The sequence below is a fragment of the Bos grunniens genome, chromosome 26, assembly GCF_055505025.1.
Source record: "Bos grunniens cultivar Pamir isolate PY7600 chromosome 26, Bosgru_T2T1.0, whole genome shotgun sequence".
Taxonomy (NCBI): Eukaryota; Metazoa; Chordata; class Mammalia; order Artiodactyla; family Bovidae; genus Bos; species Bos grunniens.
This window is the reverse complement of record NC_141190.1, coordinates 14264332-14283348: the sequence shown is the minus strand read 5'-3', so window position 1 is coordinate 14283348 and position 19017 is coordinate 14264332. Positions and strand designations below refer to the sequence as shown.

Genomic DNA, 19017 nt, shown 5'->3' with positions numbered 1-19017 from the left:
ATAGTACATTTCTTTCCACAAGTAACTTGGCAAGTTCCGAAAAGATCCCTCCGTGACTATGTTCAATTAATTTTGGAGCTACCTAGGGAATTGGAAATTAAAGTAAGTGTGAATGGAGGCCATGTGGACCTCATTTTTGTCTTGTAAGTGCTCATGATACCTACCACCTCATAGGAATTTTAAGAACTATAATTTTTATAAAGCGCTTCAAGTTCCAGAGGGAAAGCTCTAAGATAAAATTTTACTAGTTTGTTCTATACTGTCCTGTTTATCCAGGTTATGGTCAAACATACTTGACTAATCATTATGAATGTGTTTGTTTGGACTCTGTTTTTTAAGTTTACCTTAAAGCAATGTTAGTAATAATTATGAAGCTTTAAAATTCACATATTTTGCTTTTTCTTAGAAATGTTTTTCATTCCTTTTAGGTAACAAATATACTCTAGAGACTAGACCGAACCAAGAAGGCATTGATGTAAGACAAGAGCTCCTGAAATTCCATTCTACTTATTATTCATCGAACTTAATGGCTATTTGTGTTTTAGGTCGAGGTAAGAAATTTTAAAATTTTTTCATAGAATTGGATTATCTGATTTTCCATTTTGACTTTTTCAAAGTATTGGAAGAAAAATATAAGATATTTCCTATTATCTGTTTAGAGGCTTTGCAGATGATCTTCTTGGAGAAAATGTGGAGGGGAATTTGTTTTTAACTCACTATGTTCTAAAAAGAAGCTTGTTGTTCAGTTGCTCAGTTGTGTCTGACTCTTTGCGACCCCATGGGTTGCAGCATGCCAGGCTTCCCTGTCCTTCATCTCCCGGAGCTTGCTCAAACTCAGTCCATTGAGTCGGTGATGCCATCCAACCATCTCATCCTCTGCCATCCCCATCTTCTCCTGCCTTCAATCTTTCCCAGCAACAGGGTCTTTTCTGATGAATTGGCTCTTCTCATCAGGTGGTCAGAGTATTGGAGCTTCAGCTTAGGAGATTTTAAATGGAGACCTGAGGAAAATACAGATTAATATCAATCGTTGGAAGTTGAAGCTTCCCTGGTGACTCAGATGGTAAAGCGCCTGCCTGCAATTCAGGAGTCCCAGGTTTGATCCCTGGGTTGGGAAGATCCCCTGGGGAAGGAAATGGCAGCCCACTCCAGTACTCTTGCCTGGAAAACCCCATGGACAGAGGAGCCTGGTGGGCTACAGTCCATGGGGCTGCAAAGAGTTGGACGCGACTGAGCGACTGCACTTTCACTTTTTTTGGTGCTCTACACATATAAAGGCAAGAAGAGGAAGTATAAAGGACAAGATTGAGAGATTTGACCTTCTAAAATTCAGAAAACTAAAAAATCAAAAGGCAGATGATTATAAACTAGGAAAACTATGAGAAAGCAACAAAGGTTTGATTCTAAAAGTGCAAATTAATGATAATATGTTGTTTCCCCTATTAAATTACCATAATCTTGGTTTGGATTTTGTTTTAACTAATACCTGTTATGAAGAGAGGTATTCTTTTGTGTTTGTTGTGTATACAATTGATGCAATTCCTCCACACTTTACAGAGGAGAGTTTAAGATGCATCACCCTTAAAAAATACATTTTTACGTCTAGAAGTGCAGTCTAAGGAAATCATCAGAGTTGTTCAAACAGGTGATGTACAAGGATGTTTCAGTATAGTATTTATTAGTAAAAAGTTAGATGCAAGCTAAATGTTCATTAATAGGAGATTACTAGTGATCTTACAGCTATATCATAGAACATCTTACAGAAAATAGCATCCCTTCTCTCACTTTCTCACCTCCCAGCTGCTTTATTGTTCTTTAAAACATTTATCAAACATTTATCTTTAAAAATTATCACATATTTAATATTTAAAGAAATATTAAACATTCTTTATTGTCTGCTGCGCCAGAATATGTCACTTGAGAAGAGAAACTGTTTTGTTCACTGATTTGTCTGGGTTAGTGCTTGGTACATCATAGGTACTCAGTAAATAAATATTGAATGAATAAATAGTTTTATGACAGTGTATTAATAGCATGGGAAATATTCTTAATGTATTAAATAGAAAACAAAAGCACTCTATAAAAATGCTATATGCTATATGATCCCATTTGGGGATTTCTTAAAAACTCTAATAGACGTAAATGGGAGACATAAGACAATGTAGAAGAACATACCAGAAATGTAATAATGTGCTATAGTAGTTAAGAGTTCATGCTCTAGAGTCTGAGAGCTTGGGTTTGAATTCCTAACACACCACCTACCCAAGGTGTGGCTGGGAGTTAACAAAGTTACTTCTGTTCCCTGCTCTTCGGTTTTTGCATTGTTAAGACGGAAGTGGTACCTCATATCTGTTGTGAGGTTTAATTGAGATAATGCAGAAAAAGTGCATAGTACCTGGTGACACCCCAAATACTCCATAAATGGTAGCTGTTTGTAGCATTCCATAATCATGAGATTGTAGGAGACTTTTGTTTTCTTTTTTTTTTTTTTCCTTCTTTTGTTTTCCTAAGTTTTCTAAATTGGCAACTGTTACTTTTGTAGGTAGAAAATAAGCGCCTATGTTTATTTTAACTTGATAATAGAATGAGAATATAAAATGGGTCCAAGGAAAAGGCTAAAAAAAAAAAAGTGTGTGTTCTGTGTTCTTTCTAAAGGTAGGTAAGTCTGTGGAGTGTAAAAACAAAAAAATCACTTGGTATTTAGAGCCTAGTCCTAGGAATAGGTTTCTAAACGTATTTTTGTTCATGTCCTCCTGAGATAAAACACATGATTTCAGTAATCACTTACTGGGCAAGTGATAATGACAACAGATGACTCAGACATGAACCCTGCCCTCAGTGTTCTTGGTTTAGTGGAAGTGACAGAACGAGCATCTGAAAGAAACAAAGAGTTTCTTTGTTCCAGTTTGGTCTCCCTGTGTGACCTGAGTTCTGTGCTCAGCTGAGTGGATTTGATGACAGGTCTGGGAGAGGTGTTCTTACAGTACAGGGGTGTGTGGAAGAAACAGGATCTCTTAGAGGATTAATAGATAGTCTGCTCCTTCTTCTAGGAGGAGGGAAAAGGAAGAGTAACCAGGTGGCAGAATCTCTGTCACAAAGGGACAAAAAAGTTTTTCTCTGTTTTCCCATGAGGCCCTCTCTCTAGTTGCTGCTGCTGCTAAGTCGCTTCAGTGGTGTCTGACTCTGTGCGACCCCATGGACTGCAGCCTACCAGGCTTCTCCGTCCATGGGATTCTCCAGGCAAGGACACTGGAGTGGGTTGCCATTTCCTCCTCCATCTCTCTAGTTGTGGCAGCACCAATTTCCTGGACACTTGACAAATAGGTAGCTGTCAAGTGGAGACCCTAGGATGGCCAAGTCCTGGTAGTGTAAAGATGAATGGGACTCAGTTCCCTGATTTCTGGTAGCTCACAGCCTAATGGTGAAGACAGATGTTGCTTTATGGTACAATTGCCTTACCTTTAAAAAGCTGCACAGTGAATTTGTGCTTTGAAAAGGAAAGGCATTCCCTAGTAGAATCTTGCTGTAAAGGGCCCCACTGTCGTCAGCATTTCAGGTTGACAAATCATTGTTGGCCACCCCGCTTGTTTCCAGTTACATGTCCCATCTGTCTGTCTCTTTATGTCAGATGTCTCTGACATCTTTCACTCAAGATACACCCACTTCACTCCTGAGTTCACTTGTCATGTAACAGGCAGCCACAGGCTGGGCCTTTTATTTGGCTTTGGACATGTTAAAGTTCTTCATAGAAGTCCAAAAAATTGAAGTAAAAATGCATATGTTTTATAAATAAAGTGCACATACCCACATTCATAGACCTAAAAGAGAACTTCACACACTATATATATATATATATATACACATACAATTGTCAAATAGTGATTAAGTGTTTTTTAACAGAGTTCATGGAGAAGTTCAAAATGGGTCATAGAATATCAAGGGAAATTTCTTATTTGATTCAAATGCTTTCTGACAGTAATAAGTGATGAATGTTTATACCATTTATAAATAACCTATTTTTGAGGAGACAGAATCAAGGTGAGTGGTTATCTTGTTTATAAAAAGATAACCTTTTCCACTTTTTTTCTTTTTAGAATAATAGTAACACGTATGCATAGAAGAAAATTTGTCCCATACAGAAATATATAAAAATGGAAATCAATTCTTCTTCCTCATCCCACTTTATGAGCACTGTGCCCTCTTCAAAGATAGTCAACTAAATCATTTTTTGTTATACTTCTAAAAGTAGAATTTCATTAATAGGTTTAGATTGATGTATATCTGTTAAAAATTAAATGAGATTATACTACATGACATTGAAATCTGTAGTTTTCACTTAACAGAAATTTGAGATATTTTCATGTCAGCCCGTACACATCTCCCTGTCATTGATGACTACCTAAAATTCCAATGTAGAGATGTCTTACAGCATGTACACATTGATAGATGCTTCAGTCACTTGCAGTTTTTATTGTTTTTATAAAAACGATACTGCAGTGAACATCTCATCTATATAACTTTATAAACTTTGCAAATACAGTTCTCTATAAAAAATATAGATAGATGATAACATAGAAGAATTTCATACACATGGCTGTATAATCTTACCAACAATTACAAATATTTGCTTGAGTTTGACAGAGTGTGATACAGATCATATAATGTTAGACCTTGGAAGAGACTTGTGGTCACCCTCTCCAGCTTTCATGTTTCATAGAATCTGGAGTGCTTAACCAGTTTGTCTAAATGCTCTTTTGACGTAATTTGTTGGTGTTAGAGTTGGGTTAGAATCAAAGTCCTCTGATCCCCTGACCCAGGATTCTTCTCACCATTTTATACTATTTTCCCACAAAATCAGTTACTTACAGATGCTAACATTTGACTTTTAATAATAGGTTTAGACTGTTGAAAAGTTAATGTTATTGTCTATCAGCCAGTGGTTTAGTATGTTTCTGTTGGAAATTGTAGATAAAATAGTCAGTTTCCAAATGCCACTAATTATTCTATTATTGTTTCTAATGTTTATTTTTAAATTATTTCAAGATAATATTTGTAAAATAGTTTTTTAAACTATAAAGAGGCAGACATTTGTGAGGTATAATCGTTATCAATATTGCATAGCTACAGAAGTTATACAAGTTCTGGTAGGGTTTAACTGAATGCTTCAACTTATCAGATGGAGTTTTTAAAGAATTCCTAGGCTTTCCTTTTAGTAGTCCTGAAATTTTTCAGGAGATCCTAAGGTCCTCCCCATCAGTGTTATTGAGATATAATTAAAATATAACATTGTATAAATTTAAGGTATACAACATAATGATTTTATATAGGTACATGTATAATCTTAAGGTTTTAAATACTACCCACTAGGTGTTATGATTAGTTTAAGTTCTGTTTCTGTTGTCTGTTTTCTTGTAGAATCTTTAGATGATTTGACTAATCTGGTGGTAAAGTTATTTTCTGAAGTAGAGAACAAAAATGTCCCGTTGCCAGAATTTCCTGAACATCCTTTCCAAGAAGAACATCTTAAAGTAAGTGCATGTATTGCTAGTATTTTTTTTTTTCTGTTTTAAATTTATGGACATAACATATGCCTAGTTTGTCAAAGAGTACATAGAACATTTTAGAGGTTTCATTATTTATATGGTTTTTTATATTTGTCTGGGTAGTCAAATGAAATCAGTTTCACATATACTAGAGACATGTATCACCAAAAAGGTAACAATATGTTCTGATCTGTTCATGCTAAAAGTAGTTTTGGTAGCTATAACCTTGGCAGACTGTAGAAGCTGTTAAGCAGTGCCAGAAGGCAAGCGTCCTAAAGTACCGAGCCGCATGGTCCAGGGGACCAAACATGGGCCACATACCTGTGATGAAATCGCACTAAGAAAGAGCCCGGTCGTTTATTTCTGTTTGGTCAGTATGATTTTCTCTGGCAATTGATTCTCTCCTCAATTTGGGATTCCTCTGTGAAAATCAGGGTTGTTGTTGTTTGTTTTAAATCAGTATTCTAAATAGTTTGTAAATTTTTTTTCTTTTCAGTAGGATTTATACATAGCTAATCTTTTGTGGTTTGTTTTTTTCCGCCCCAGCAACTTTACAAAATAGTACCCATTAAGGATATTAGGAATCTTTACGTGACATTTCCCATACCTGACCTTCAGAAATACTACAAATCAAATCCCGGTCATTATCTCGGTCATCTCATTGGGCATGAAGGTCCTGGAAGTCTGTTATCAGAACTTAAATCAAAGGGTGAGTCTCTTGGGTCCCAGCTTATGAGGGTAGTACCCCAGCTCCATCATTTTTTTTTTTTTTTTTTTACTCTGGCTCTCATTTCTCCTAAATATTTCCCTGTGAAGGGATATTTTCAGATGAGACTAGAGTTTATGGGAGAGTGAGGTGATGGTTGTTAATATGCTTTTGTTTTTTCTTTGGGGTTTTTGTTTTTGTCTTTTTTCATAATTTGTTTTACCTTTTTGGTATTGAGCAGTGAAGTTTAAATATTTCAAAAGATATTTTGGCCCATGTTTTAAATAAGATAGAGGTTAAAAAAAGTAAATCTCATATTGTATATTATTTACCATCTCTATGAAATGAGCTGAAACATTTATCTACTCTTATCCATCAAATCCATCAAAGGGTGTATTAATACTAGGATCAGTCAGTAGATTTCCAAGGTTCCTCTCCACTTAGACTCTGTATATAGCACTTAAGCACAGTAGTCTACTCTTGATTTGGGAAATGATTTGAGGAGTCCCAAGGAAAACTCCCAACCCCCAAAATTCCTTGAATCTTTTGCAGTGCCTGCAACTGCTTTTCTGAACTGATTTTTGCCCAGTCTTTTCTGCAGAATGCCCTTCTAGTCTCTTGGGAATATATAGAATTAATTTTTAAAATAAAATTCCTTGTCTTAAAAGAAGACACAAGCAATCACGTTGATTTCCTTTGAATGTTACAGGCTGGGTAAATACTCTTGTTGGTGGGCAAAAGGAAGGAGCCCGAGGTTTTATGTTTTTTATCATTAATGTGGACTTGACTGAGGAAGGATTATGTAAGTATTGGCCATTTTTGAATGAAAATTGATTTTTTATGATTAACTTTTATTAACTTATTTATGCTCTGGATCTGTTTTTTTGTTGTAAAGCTATAAAGACTTTAATTTATACCAAGGTAACTTGGCCTCCATTTCATGGGTGATTTTCCCTCCTTAACAACTAATCATTATGTTGCACTTATAAAACGTGTACTTGACTTTTTAGTTACTCATTTATTACCCCAAAGTCCCTTCTGTCACAAATCCCAGATCTTGGAAGGCCATGTATGTGGGACCCTAAACCTAGTCACAGGGAGGTGAGAAGTCCATTTCTAAGGGGGACTATTTCTCCTTACCTGACTTACCTTAGGAATAAGCTCCTTGCTTTGAAGGATTTGAAGACTGAATGTTTTTTAAGTGTGCACTTTTTTTCCAGTACATGTTGAGGATATAATTTTGCACATGTTTCAATACATTCAGAAGTTACGAGCAGAAGGACCTCAAGAATGGGTTTTCCAAGAGTGCAAGGTACTTTCTTTCACCAAAATTTCTCTTATGGAAAGTTTTCAAGGAACAAGTATATGTGAGTTTAAGGCCCAGTGAAATTTTTTAAGTTTTTATTGTTCCTAATTTAAACTCTAAAATTTTGAAATGCATAGTAGCTTTAGTTAAGGCCTAGTCTTAACTAGTCTGATTGGTTACCTGACGCACAATTAAGGGTTAAGGCATCAAGTAGCCTCTTTTTAGGAGGAAAAGGAAAGAAACAAATAGATTGATTTTCTGTCCCTGAGAAGAAAGCCAGGAGTTTCTTGAGCTTTTATGTATCAGTGTTTACTCCAGTTCTCTGTCTGAAGCTGTATCTAAAATTTGTATTGAACTCTCAAAGAAACAGTGAATTGTTATATATATTATTGTGTTCTTAAAAGTGATTTTATTGTTGTATGTAGGGAAAAGCCTGTCCTTTTCTTTCTTTTTTTGCATAAAACAAAAGGTATTTGTCTTTTAAATTTTTAAAGGCTTCTTTTAAGAGTTTTTTTTTAAACATCTGCTTTAAGATCTATTCAAGACTGAAATGTATTTTGTTTAAAGGTATAATCTCTGTGAAACTTAGGACAGTAACTTCTAATCAGGCTACAGTTCTCTGAAAGGGTCAGTAAAATCATCATCTATGCAACTGATGAATCTCACAGGATTCCTTCACAGTTTTCCTGATTCTTTGACTAATAGTTTCAACAGTTTAGCCTATAGAATCATATTCTGTATTTGTTATTTTCATTCATGTTCTGTACATTTCTAAATCAAGCATAGCCATTTTTTCAGAAAGTGATAGTTATATATGGAGGAAAATAGGCAAGCCAACCCACACCGCCAAGGAAAAAAGTATTTCTAAATAACAGGTAACTTATATCTAATTGAATTAATTTTTCATTTTAGGACTTGAATGCTGTTGCTTTTAGGTTTAAAGATAAAGAGAGACCACGGGGTTATACCTCTAAGATTGCAGGAATATTACATGTAAGTTTATTGTTATTTTACTCTATACTTTGGCACATAGAGTGTTTCAGTGATCCTGTATATGTTACTTTCAGTACTATACAAATCATAAAAATTGAAGCTACAGTGTAAAACTTTAGACTTTGTAGCAACTAGTAAACTCTGATGTGAAGACATATTTAAAATCTTAATTTTCATCATCCTGAAAATCATCATCTGTAATATTTTCATTACATAGACATCATGCTTACTGGCTTTAAATATTTTTCAGTTCTACTATGTGTCATGTGCTACTTATGTGAAAGCTATAAATCACCCACTTTTCTCTGTTTCCATTGCTGTCACCCTAATATGAGCTACCTTCATTTCTTACCTGGATTACCATCATAGACTCTTAGCTGAATTCGTGTTTGCTGTCTCCCTAGCTTTAGTGTTTTTTCCCTGCCTCAATGATCTTTTGAAAACCCAAATCAGATTATTTCACTCCTCTATGTCAAGACTTTCAGTGGTTTCCCGTCAGAGTTGAAATAGATCTAAATTTTTACCTGACCCATAATGACATCTGACTCCAGCCTCTCTCTGACAGAATTCCGTATCACTCCCCCTCCCACCTCTCTCATTCCCATTCCACTCCAGCTATCCTGGCTCTTTGTCTAATCTTTAAGCGTTTAGTTTTTTCTTCCCTCTCAGGGCCCTGTCATTTGCTGTTTTTTTCTGCCTGGAACACTTACAGTCTTTGCATGGCTAGGTTCTTCTCGTTTGGGTCTCCACTCAGATGTCTCTGCTTTAGAGACACCTTCCCTGACCTCTCAATCATGACCCTGCCCCTTTTAAATTTTCTTCATAGCATCTTATCAGTATAATGACAGTATTTGTTTGTTTATTGTCCACCTCCCTCCCAGTTAGAGGACTTCCCTGGTAGCTCAGACAGTAAAGCGTCTGCCTACAATGCAGGAAACGTGGGTTCAATCCCTGGGTTAGGAAGATCTCCTGGAAAAGGAAATGGCAACCCGCTCCAGTATTCTTGCTTGGAAAATCCCATAGACAGAGGAGCCTGGTAGACTGCAGTCCATGGGGTTGCAAAGAGTCGGACAAGACTGAGCAACATCACTTTCCTCCCAGTTAGAACATGAGCTCTTTATAGAACAGGGACGTCATCTGTCTTACCATTGTACCCACAGCAGCACCTAGAACAGTGCCTGGCACGGAGTAGGGTGTTCATTACATACTTGTTGAATGAATGAATCAGTCTGTCTCAGTAAGTTCCCCTTACTAAAAAGCTTCTTCCACGTTATTTTTCTTTAGTAACTAAAAATATAAGCCATTTTTCCTCCATAACAACTTTGTAAATGCTTGTCTGATTTCATTCATAGAAGTTAAAGAAAAAATTCTATTAAAATATATATACTTTATATTAAGAATCCTATAGATGCCAGCATTTAATCACCAAATTTCTTTTAATCGACACTCAATTTTTAGCTAGAGGTATTACTTGTTCCCTGAAAAAATGTACTTTTGTTCTCTGTAATGTAAATTATTTGGGGATTAACTGTAAAATTATCCCACAATATGAAATTGCTTAAAGTGTGGTAAGAAAGAGAAAAGATTCAGAAATCTTTACAATGAAATAAAATTTAATTGGAGGGAAGAGGGGGGTGTAAAATAGAGGATTTTATGTGTTAAAGATCTGTTTGCTTTAATAAGTTAAACTGTATCATAGCCTTACACATTTTACTTTTGTATTTATTTTCCTTTTAAAAAGTATTATCCCCTAGAAGAAGTGCTCACAGCTGAATATTTACTGGAAGAATTTAGACCAGATTTAATAGAGATGGTTCTCGATAAACTCAGACCAGAAAATGTCCGGTGAGTCACTCTACAGATTTTACTGTTACATACTAGATTTTCAGTGATAGTTTGAATCTAAAAATTTGAAATTTTGAATAAAATGCTTTTAAACTTTTTATGAAGCATGATTACAAAAGTAGAATCAGTATAATGAACCAATACCAAACTTCAGCAATCAGTACATGGCTAGCCTTTTTGATCTTTTCCCACACTTCTTCACTCACCCTTCCTCCAGTCTTGATTATTTTAAGTCAGTATCTTGAAAACATGAAGATTCTTTTTTTTAAAAAAAAAAACAACATAATCATAATTTCCTTATGAATAAGATATAATAATAGATTGTCTTAATCTGGCTTCATCCTAACTCTAACTCCCAAAGGGTTGGCTCATTTATCTTGTTTTATAAGCAAGTGAGGACACCCTCTGTTTTTTTAAGTGAAAGTAAGGATTACAGTCTCAATGCTTCTGACTGGCCAGTGGTTAATCAGGAAACCAAAAATTGGAGGAGCTGTTAGGCTAACAAATATTTCTATTAGAGGAGGATCAGCCCTAAAGAGCTTATGAGCTACCACATGATATTTATGCCTTCAAATTGAATTTCATCTATATTTTCTAAAAGTCAAGAATAAAAGGTATACGTTTGGCGCATATTTTGCATTTTTTATTTTTCTCCCCTTTTGAGCACATATTTCCAGAATTCTGGGAACTTGGTGATTGAGTAAACATGTTTTTTGGACCAGTTGTTTTATGAATAAAATCAACAATCTGATAGAACTTTTTGAAAAAATCTTCTGACAAAACCGTTCTATCAGTCACTTTCCTAGCTACCATTGTTTGAACTTTTTCAGACATATCCTAGCAACAAACCGTAGAGAGACTAAATTAAAAGAAATATTATTGGTGGTTATACAAAATCGGTACATGTGGTAAAATGACATAAAACTGTACATACACATTGTACCAACAAGTTTCCTGGTTTTGATATTATAATAGGTAAAATATAACCATTGAGGGAAGCTGGGTAAAGAGGATACAGGACCTCCCTGTACTATTTTTGCAACTTCCTAACTATAGAAGTATGTAACTATATCAAAATAAAACATTAAAAAATTTTTTAAGTATTTACAATAGCAACAAAAGCATAAAATATTTAGGAATTAATTTAATCAAAGATGAACAAGATCTCTACACAAAAAACTATAAAACAGTGCCAAGAGATATTTAAAGACCTTGTTCATAGATTAGGAGACTTGATTTTATTAAAATATCCATCCTCTCCAGTTTGATTCACAGACTCAATGTAATCACAATCAAAGTCCTAGTAGGCTTTTTTCCTTAAGTTATTGGTAAGCTGATTCCAGAATTCATATGGATCTACAAAGGACCTAGATTAGTTGGAACACTTCTACACAGAAAAAGAACAGTTGGAGGACTAACACTGCCAGATCTGAAAGCTTACTCTAAGGCCATAGTACTTAAGATGGTTATAGTACTGTCATAAAGACAGACAAATAAATCATTGATTTTTGTGCCTTTTTTCTTCCTCTGTTGTGTATCTTTAAAAAATATGATTTAATATCGTGATATTGTAGAATTCGACTAGTAAGAGGATAGCATTTATCTAGTTGAATCCCTTTTAAAAAGTGATGAAACTGAACCCTGGAGACTTGCCCAATTTAGATCTTAACTGTGATTTTGGCAAGATCTCAAAGAGAGTCATGATATCAACCAGAATTTGTTTCTGATGGCCAGGTCTGTGCAGTTCCTACTAATTCTTTTTTAAATTCGTCACAGTTACCTGTGAAGCCTCTTCTCATTATCGGCTGTCTTCCCTCTTTTCTGTCTCAGGGATTATTTGCAAAGGTGTCATGAGAATTCATCCCTTGGGAATGATATTGCCTTTTAATGTCTATAGATTAATAATGTCAAGATTATTTCTGAATGGGTCCCATCAGCAGTGACCGCTATTCTTTCCTCTGAACACTTCTAAGTGGCTGACTTGAACTCAGCAGTCAGCATTCATTCTAGCCCACTGTTTGTTTTTCTTAGTATTGTAAGTTTCAGTATGAAACTAAAGGATCATTTTCTCTCATATTTCCAAGGATCCTATTGGTACCATGTACTGTGCTGTGCTGTGCTGAGTTGCTAAGTTGTGTCCGACTCTTTGCGACTCCATGGTCTGTAGCCCACCAGGTTCCTCTGTCCATGGGGATTCTCCAGGCAAGAATACTGGAGTGGATTGCCATGCCCTCCTCTGTTAGTACTGTATCAGTAGCCAATTCTTTGTAGATGAGATTAAAGAATAGCATTGCCCCCCTCCCCCACTAGGAAAAAACTCATCGAGACTAGGTTTGTTTTTATTATTATTAGCATAATTAGGTTTCCAGCAGATAGTCTAAGGTGCTGCAGTGTCCATGCCAGTTTTTCTCAGTTGTCTGCAATTAAACATACTGTAGCTCTCTGTGGGGTACCTCAGTTACTGTGCCTTTCTTCTCCTAATTGAGGTCCTCTTGTGCTTCCACACTCTGATTTGTAGATTTCTGTATGTTTGACATGTGTCTAATCTGTCTCTTCTGTTATTTCCCCTTCATAATTTGTTTGAAAATATATACATACTCTATCATTTTATTTCAGTTTTTAATTCCTCGATGATACGCTAACTCTTGGTCTCTCTGTTTGTTAGGCCAATATTTGGTATTTACCTAGTTTGAGGAGCCTCATGGTAACATTTCACCTGTTACCCATACACTTTACTTTGGTATCTAACTAAGCAAATCTCTCAGGATTGTACCTAGTAAACTGCCCTTCTCCCCCTTCTTTAACCTCCTCCTCAACCTACATTGTCTGCTTCTTTCTGTGTCATACAGTCATCCTCTAGAACATTTGGCAGCTTTCCCTGAGTTTTTTCACTTTCTTGCTCAGAACTGAGTTTAAAGTTTCCTTGTTCCAGAAGGCAAGTCCACTGCTGAATGAATGCTCCAGTCTTCATAAGTTGTAATCAATCCCTTGTTCATTATTCTGATACATGGGGCTGTCATTCAGGGAAATCACAGCCATCTGTGTAATAAACTTTTGCAAAATCAAGCATCTCAGGGAAGAGAAGATGGGAATACCACCTCTCTACCATCTAATTCTACTTCCTAACATATTTTTAGGTGTCTTCCTAATAATTAATCCATTCATTCTTTGAGAAATCAGCAGGAGTGGAAGCAGTTTCTATGACTGAGTCTTAGCTGGCTCTGTCATGTATTGAGTGAATGTCCTTAAGAAACATCATGTACTCTTCATGTGGCCATGTGAGCTCTATATACATTACACGTACCCCTCATAAGGGATTCTCAAATTGCCAACATGGATACAATATCCGAACTCTTTCATCTGTCAGACCCTTGGATTCTTCTGTGTGTTTCTGTGGAACATATTCTTATTTAGCATGTTTTCTAGAACAGATAGTGGTCAGTGGCAGCTAGACCAGATCGGGAATACTGTAAACTAGAAGATTAAGTCAGTCGTTCTCACAGACAGGTGAGTCAGATTGCTTGTAATTACCCTGAAGCAAGTGAGAAGGCCAAGTCCAACTAGCCAGGTAGACTATTTTATCTAGAATGAATAAGAAGTAGACGGTGGTCCTGACCGTCAGGCACTGGAGTTGAGGCAATCCAGTGATGGGCAGGTGTTTGGAACACAGAGATTAGGATTCTGAAAATGAATGGGTGTTCAGTAGAGGGGAGTTTTGATTGAAAGGAGTGGACTTTGAGCTGTGAGACTGACAATCAGAGACTGGAACCTAACCTCTGGGAGGATAAGTGAGAACAAGCAAGAATAGACATGAACCTAGTTGTCTGAACTGGGACATAAAGAAGCGAAACCAATAACAGGACTGACTACATGGCAAGCCTTCCGAGCTGTTGGCCTAGCACTCTACTGACACGATTCAAAAGGACTGCTCCCAGTCTGGCGTTGAGCCAGCTAGTTAGAGTGAAATGATTCTAACTTTGATAATTAAAAGGCAGCAACCTTCCCTAGGACAGGAGCTCCACTGGTACAGAGCTTCTTCTGCTTCTTTGCTTATAATCTTCTGACATTTTACCTCTGCCTTCCCTCCCTAAACTGTTTTTTTCCCCTTCTCATTTCTCTTCTGTGAAGTTCCTACTAGCCCATCAGAGAAAGAAATGTTTTTCTTGGTCCTATCCCCATCTACCCTGGCAGCAGGAAGGCCAGTGTAAATATAATACATACAGTTAATTGATGATAGTGTCTGGCAGAAAAAAAAAAAAAACAAAACAGTACAAATTAGCAAGTTACAATGAAAGAATGTTTTTAGTTTTTTTGGTTTTCTGAATGAGCCAACAAGTTTTCTTAGCCATTTTTGTAACCTTGGGCCTGAGCTGTTCCTAGGAAGGAGTACTTTGTTGTGCTTTTTTCAAAGACTATTTTTCAACTGACCTTTGTTCCTTTTTTTTTTCCCTAGCTACTCTTCTTTTAAGATTCTAGTCAATAGCATTCATAATAAGAATCTTCTTTGCAAGCAGTTTTTCACACCCAAAATGATGGGCTATAATCAAAGGGTAACAGAGACTGTGATCAGAGACTGCTGTACATACATAGCCATTTCACCTAAGCCTCATAGAACTTACTTGGTCTTAGAAGCCCAACACATTCTTGGACATTTATTCATATTTTCATGAGTCAGATTCTATAAATTTATATATACAACATGAATTTATAGGTTTTTTTTCCCATCTATTTCTAGGGTTGCAATAGTTTCCAAATCTTTTGAAGGAAAAACTGATCGCACAGAAGAGTGGTACGGAACCCAGTACAAACAAGAAGCTATACCAGACGAAGTCATTAAGGTAGGGTTAGCCCATCTGTGAAGAAGCCCGATGTGTGAGGGACACGCAAGAACATGAGCTCCCTGGATCAACCAATTCCCTGCCCAGAGTGTGGAGAGTCGTGGCCCAGCACTGTCTGTACCCTCCCAAGAGGCGTAAACAGGGAGGTAGAGAGCTGGAGCATAGGATTTACATGAAGAAATGACACTATAGTCATCTTCTCACATGTCTGTCAGACCAGCAGGGCAGACTTCAGCCTCACGCAGTCAAAGATCATTGGAGTTCAAAGTCCACAGGGATGCACAGGCACCAAGACAGGCAGGAAGAGATGGAAACAGGGAACCTGAAAGACAGATGCGAGGGTTTCTGAGAGCTCATGATCTTGCTCTGAACACACGTGGGGAGCAGTTTCTGGGATTCATACTGTCTTCACCTTAGGAGGGGCTACATTTTATGCCTCATATTGTATTATCCATACATGCAAGTAACTTAGTATAGCTGCAGGTTTAAGTCTTAGACTAACCACCGGTTGTCTGGCAGTTGTGGAAGTATGTCTCTGTGCAGGTTATTCTCCAGTTCTCTAAAGAGCTAGAGCAGATGTGATCTTCATACGTTAGCCTCCGCGTTCCATAGTCTCCGATTGTTCCTTCATGTCGGCTGATCATTTTAGAGATGTATAAAGAAGAAAGATAGATACGTGTAAAACCTTGATTAGTTCCAGAGATTCCAACTCAAGTTTCATGAAAAGTCATTGCTAGGTTTTGGAAGTAGCCTCTATATATAAGAATGCTGACATTTATTCCCTTATTGTTTGCCTGGATATTAAGCAAAGTGAGTGTTTTAAACCCTTAAATCAGATTCTAATCACTTTTGTTTGTGTATTTTTTCACTCTTCATCCAGAAATGGCAAAATGCTGATCTGAATGGGAAATTTAAACTTCCAATGAAGAATGAATTTATTCCTACAAATTTTGAAATTTTATCATTAGAAAAAGAAGCAACGCCATACCCTTCTCTTATTAAGGTAATATGTTAGAATCAGTGATATTAAAGTTAGGGGACAGACCTATTACTTGGAGGGGACTAGAGCGATGGTTTCTTGCATTTGGTACTATATTGATTTAGGGGGCTCCCACCCCAGAGATAACAGAAGAGTTGCAGAGATAATAACTAAAAAAAATATTAAAAGGCTAAAAATGTCAAAACAAACAAAACTGCTGTAGAGCATAGACTCTAGGGAATTGTTTGCTTTGCAGAAAATAAAGTAGTAAGTCTGGACTATAATTCATCTGTTAAAAGATATAACTCAGTGTTGAAAGCCTTTTTTCCGTGTTCACTGAAGACCCAGTAAGGAAGTAGACTTACGCTGCATCCTGAAAGTTAAAGATAAGAAAGAATCTCTAAAGCCTGGAAGAGAGCATATCCAGGGGAAGCTGTTGGATTTCCTGCCCTTATAAACAATTCTTTCTCATTTTGAAAGAGTGGCTGTATGAAGTTGGTGGAGTTATAAGTCTGTGGAATGAATGATTGAGAAGGGGGTTTTCTTTCTCCAGATGTTCTCGTCATGTCATTATTTCACACCTTGGGTAGATTGTGTGGGAAAATGGATCAAATTATTACAGCACATCCTCTTTTCTAAACTTTAAAACTAACTTTTTATAAACTTACTTCCATAGACAAACATCTTTCTTTCCCTTCAAAAGACCTAACATTAAGTCATTGAGACAAGAGTTTGTGTTTAGGACTATGAAATTTATCTCAAGTAACTAGATTATTAGTGAGATAGTCACTTTTCTTTTAAAAATTAGATTTTAATGAGTTAAAGGTTGGGTTATTCAAAGAGAAAGCTTATTTACTTTTCCTAATTTTTTGTGTGTTTTAAATAGGCCATCTTAGCATAAAATAAGGAGAACACTAAACCATTTATGTCTCTTCTCAGAGTTCCAAGGTAGTTTCAAGTGAACTCTAAGACTTTATATAATTTGGTATGAATGAGTGAGTGGAGAGTCGAGGGAGTGGCTTATTTATTCATCCTTGGCTGTATTAGTTATCCATTGCTGTATAACAAATTACTCTAACATTCAGCAGCTTAAAACCACATTTATTTTTTCTCATGCAGCTTCCAAGGGAAAGGAATCTGGAAGTAGCTCTGTTGGGTAGTTCTGGCTCAGGGTCTCCCATGAGAGAGATGGTCAAGCTGTTGGATGGAGCTTTGGTCGACTGAAGGCCCAACTAGGGCTGGAGAAGTCTCTTCCAAGTTCAGTTGTGTGGTTTGGGGAAGATCTTAGTTCTTTACTACATGGGCTTCTCCATAGAGTTTCTTGACACAGCAGCTGGCTTCCCCTAAAATGTGAGATCCAAGAGGGAAAATGAGTGATCGAGATGGAAGCCACAGTCTTTTATAATCTAATCCCAGAAGTATCATACCATCACATCTTCCATATTCTGTTGGTCAGAGACCAGCCCTGGTCTAGTGCAGGAGAGAGGACCACACAAGGGTGTGAATTCCTGCGGGCTGGGATCCATGTGGCCCACGCTGGAGGCTGGCTGCTGGCTGCCTTATACCCGCCCCCCAAGGACTCCTGCATCTGCCTCCTAGTGTCGAGAAAGATAGGGACAGGATAGTTGGTGTTGGTTTCTCCTGTCTGTCTCTTCCTCCACTGGGTCCCCATCTCTTTGACCCAGGGTGAGATAAGAGGGTAATTTCTCTCTGCTGCTAGAGTTACCAGTCATCTTCTCCAGCTTCCCATCCTGTCTCTTGGAGAGTGCTTCAGAGCCATGGGACAGTAGCCTCTCCAGAACAAAACTCAGCTGTTGCCTCTGTCCTCCTCCTCTTGAAGAGAGATTTGATTGAAGATTTTTGTCAAATGTGCCTATATTTCCCTAAATATATTGTGTTTCCATCACAGGATACAGCTATGAGCAAACTCTGGTTCAAACAAGATGATAAGTTTTTCTTGCCCAAGGCCTGTCTCAACTTTGAATTTTTCAGGTATGTAAAATGAATCTAGCTACAAAGCTTCCTATAAAAGTCAACATTTCTAAAAGTCTTCTTTGCTTCCTTAAGTACCTATGTCTGGAAATAAAAGGAATTAGAATTATTTAGCATAGACCAGGAAAGGCTGCATCTTCTGTTAAATGGTATTTTAGGAGCCAAGGTTGTTAATTCTTCTTTTCCTTTGAGGAGTACACTCTTCAACTGAAATGATTTATGTTAGCTATTAGGAGGATCTTCCTAACCTTGAGGATTTTGAATCTGGGAAGGCTGTAGATTCACCAGAAGTTCACTGAAAAAAAAAAATGGAATAATCCAGGGTGGTTTTTTGTTATGGTTTTGGTTTTGTATTCCTAGAGCTTGCCCAGAAAAAGAGGTAGTAGTTATTAAATGATCTTGAGTCTCTTCCAGTCCTTTAATTGTCTGGAGCCCTTAGATATTGCATTCTCTATTTCTGACTTGGTAGAAGATGTTTAGTAAAATTTATGAATAATGCTACTGTTGCAGTGATTCTTCAATATAAATCTTTAGTTCATCTCTGTCTTCTTTATTTGTGTGATAATGTTATCATTCAATTCAAATTTTACTCTGAGTCTGTACTCTGTAATTTTATATTTCTAAAATTCAGTGGTCTGTTTTTTTTTTTTTAAACCCCTATCATCATCTAATAATGTTCACTATGATGATCAACTTTTTCATTAATGTTTGTTTGATTTGCTTGGCATGAAATTAAAGCTGAGATGTATTTTAAATGTTTCAGAAGAAGGAAAAAGAATCTCTAAGTAGAATGTTAATAGTTCACCAACAAGTAT

At 36.7% G+C, this 19017-nt stretch overlaps 1 protein-coding gene across 6 annotated transcripts in view; it reads left to right on the top strand.

Moving 5' to 3' along the window:
* IDE (insulin degrading enzyme) overlaps positions 1 to 19017 on the top strand; it is a 93757-nt gene that overhangs the window by 49450 nt on the left and 25290 nt on the right. For all 6 annotated transcript variants that reach the window (XM_086378594.1, XM_086378593.1, XM_086378596.1 and 3 more), the window contains 10 exons: positions 429 to 551; positions 5416 to 5528; positions 6090 to 6252; positions 6959 to 7051; positions 7470 to 7561; positions 8468 to 8548; positions 10290 to 10393; positions 15129 to 15231; positions 16112 to 16234; positions 18120 to 18202. In XM_086378594.1, the coding sequence (XP_086234720.1) occupies positions 429 to 551; positions 5416 to 5528; positions 6090 to 6252; positions 6959 to 7051; positions 7470 to 7561; positions 8468 to 8548; positions 10290 to 10393; positions 15129 to 15231; positions 16112 to 16234; positions 18120 to 18202 (1078 nt within the window). The remainder of the gene's footprint in view (positions 1 to 428; positions 552 to 5415; positions 5529 to 6089; positions 6253 to 6958; positions 7052 to 7469; positions 7562 to 8467; positions 8549 to 10289; positions 10394 to 15128; positions 15232 to 16111; positions 16235 to 18119; positions 18203 to 19017) is intronic.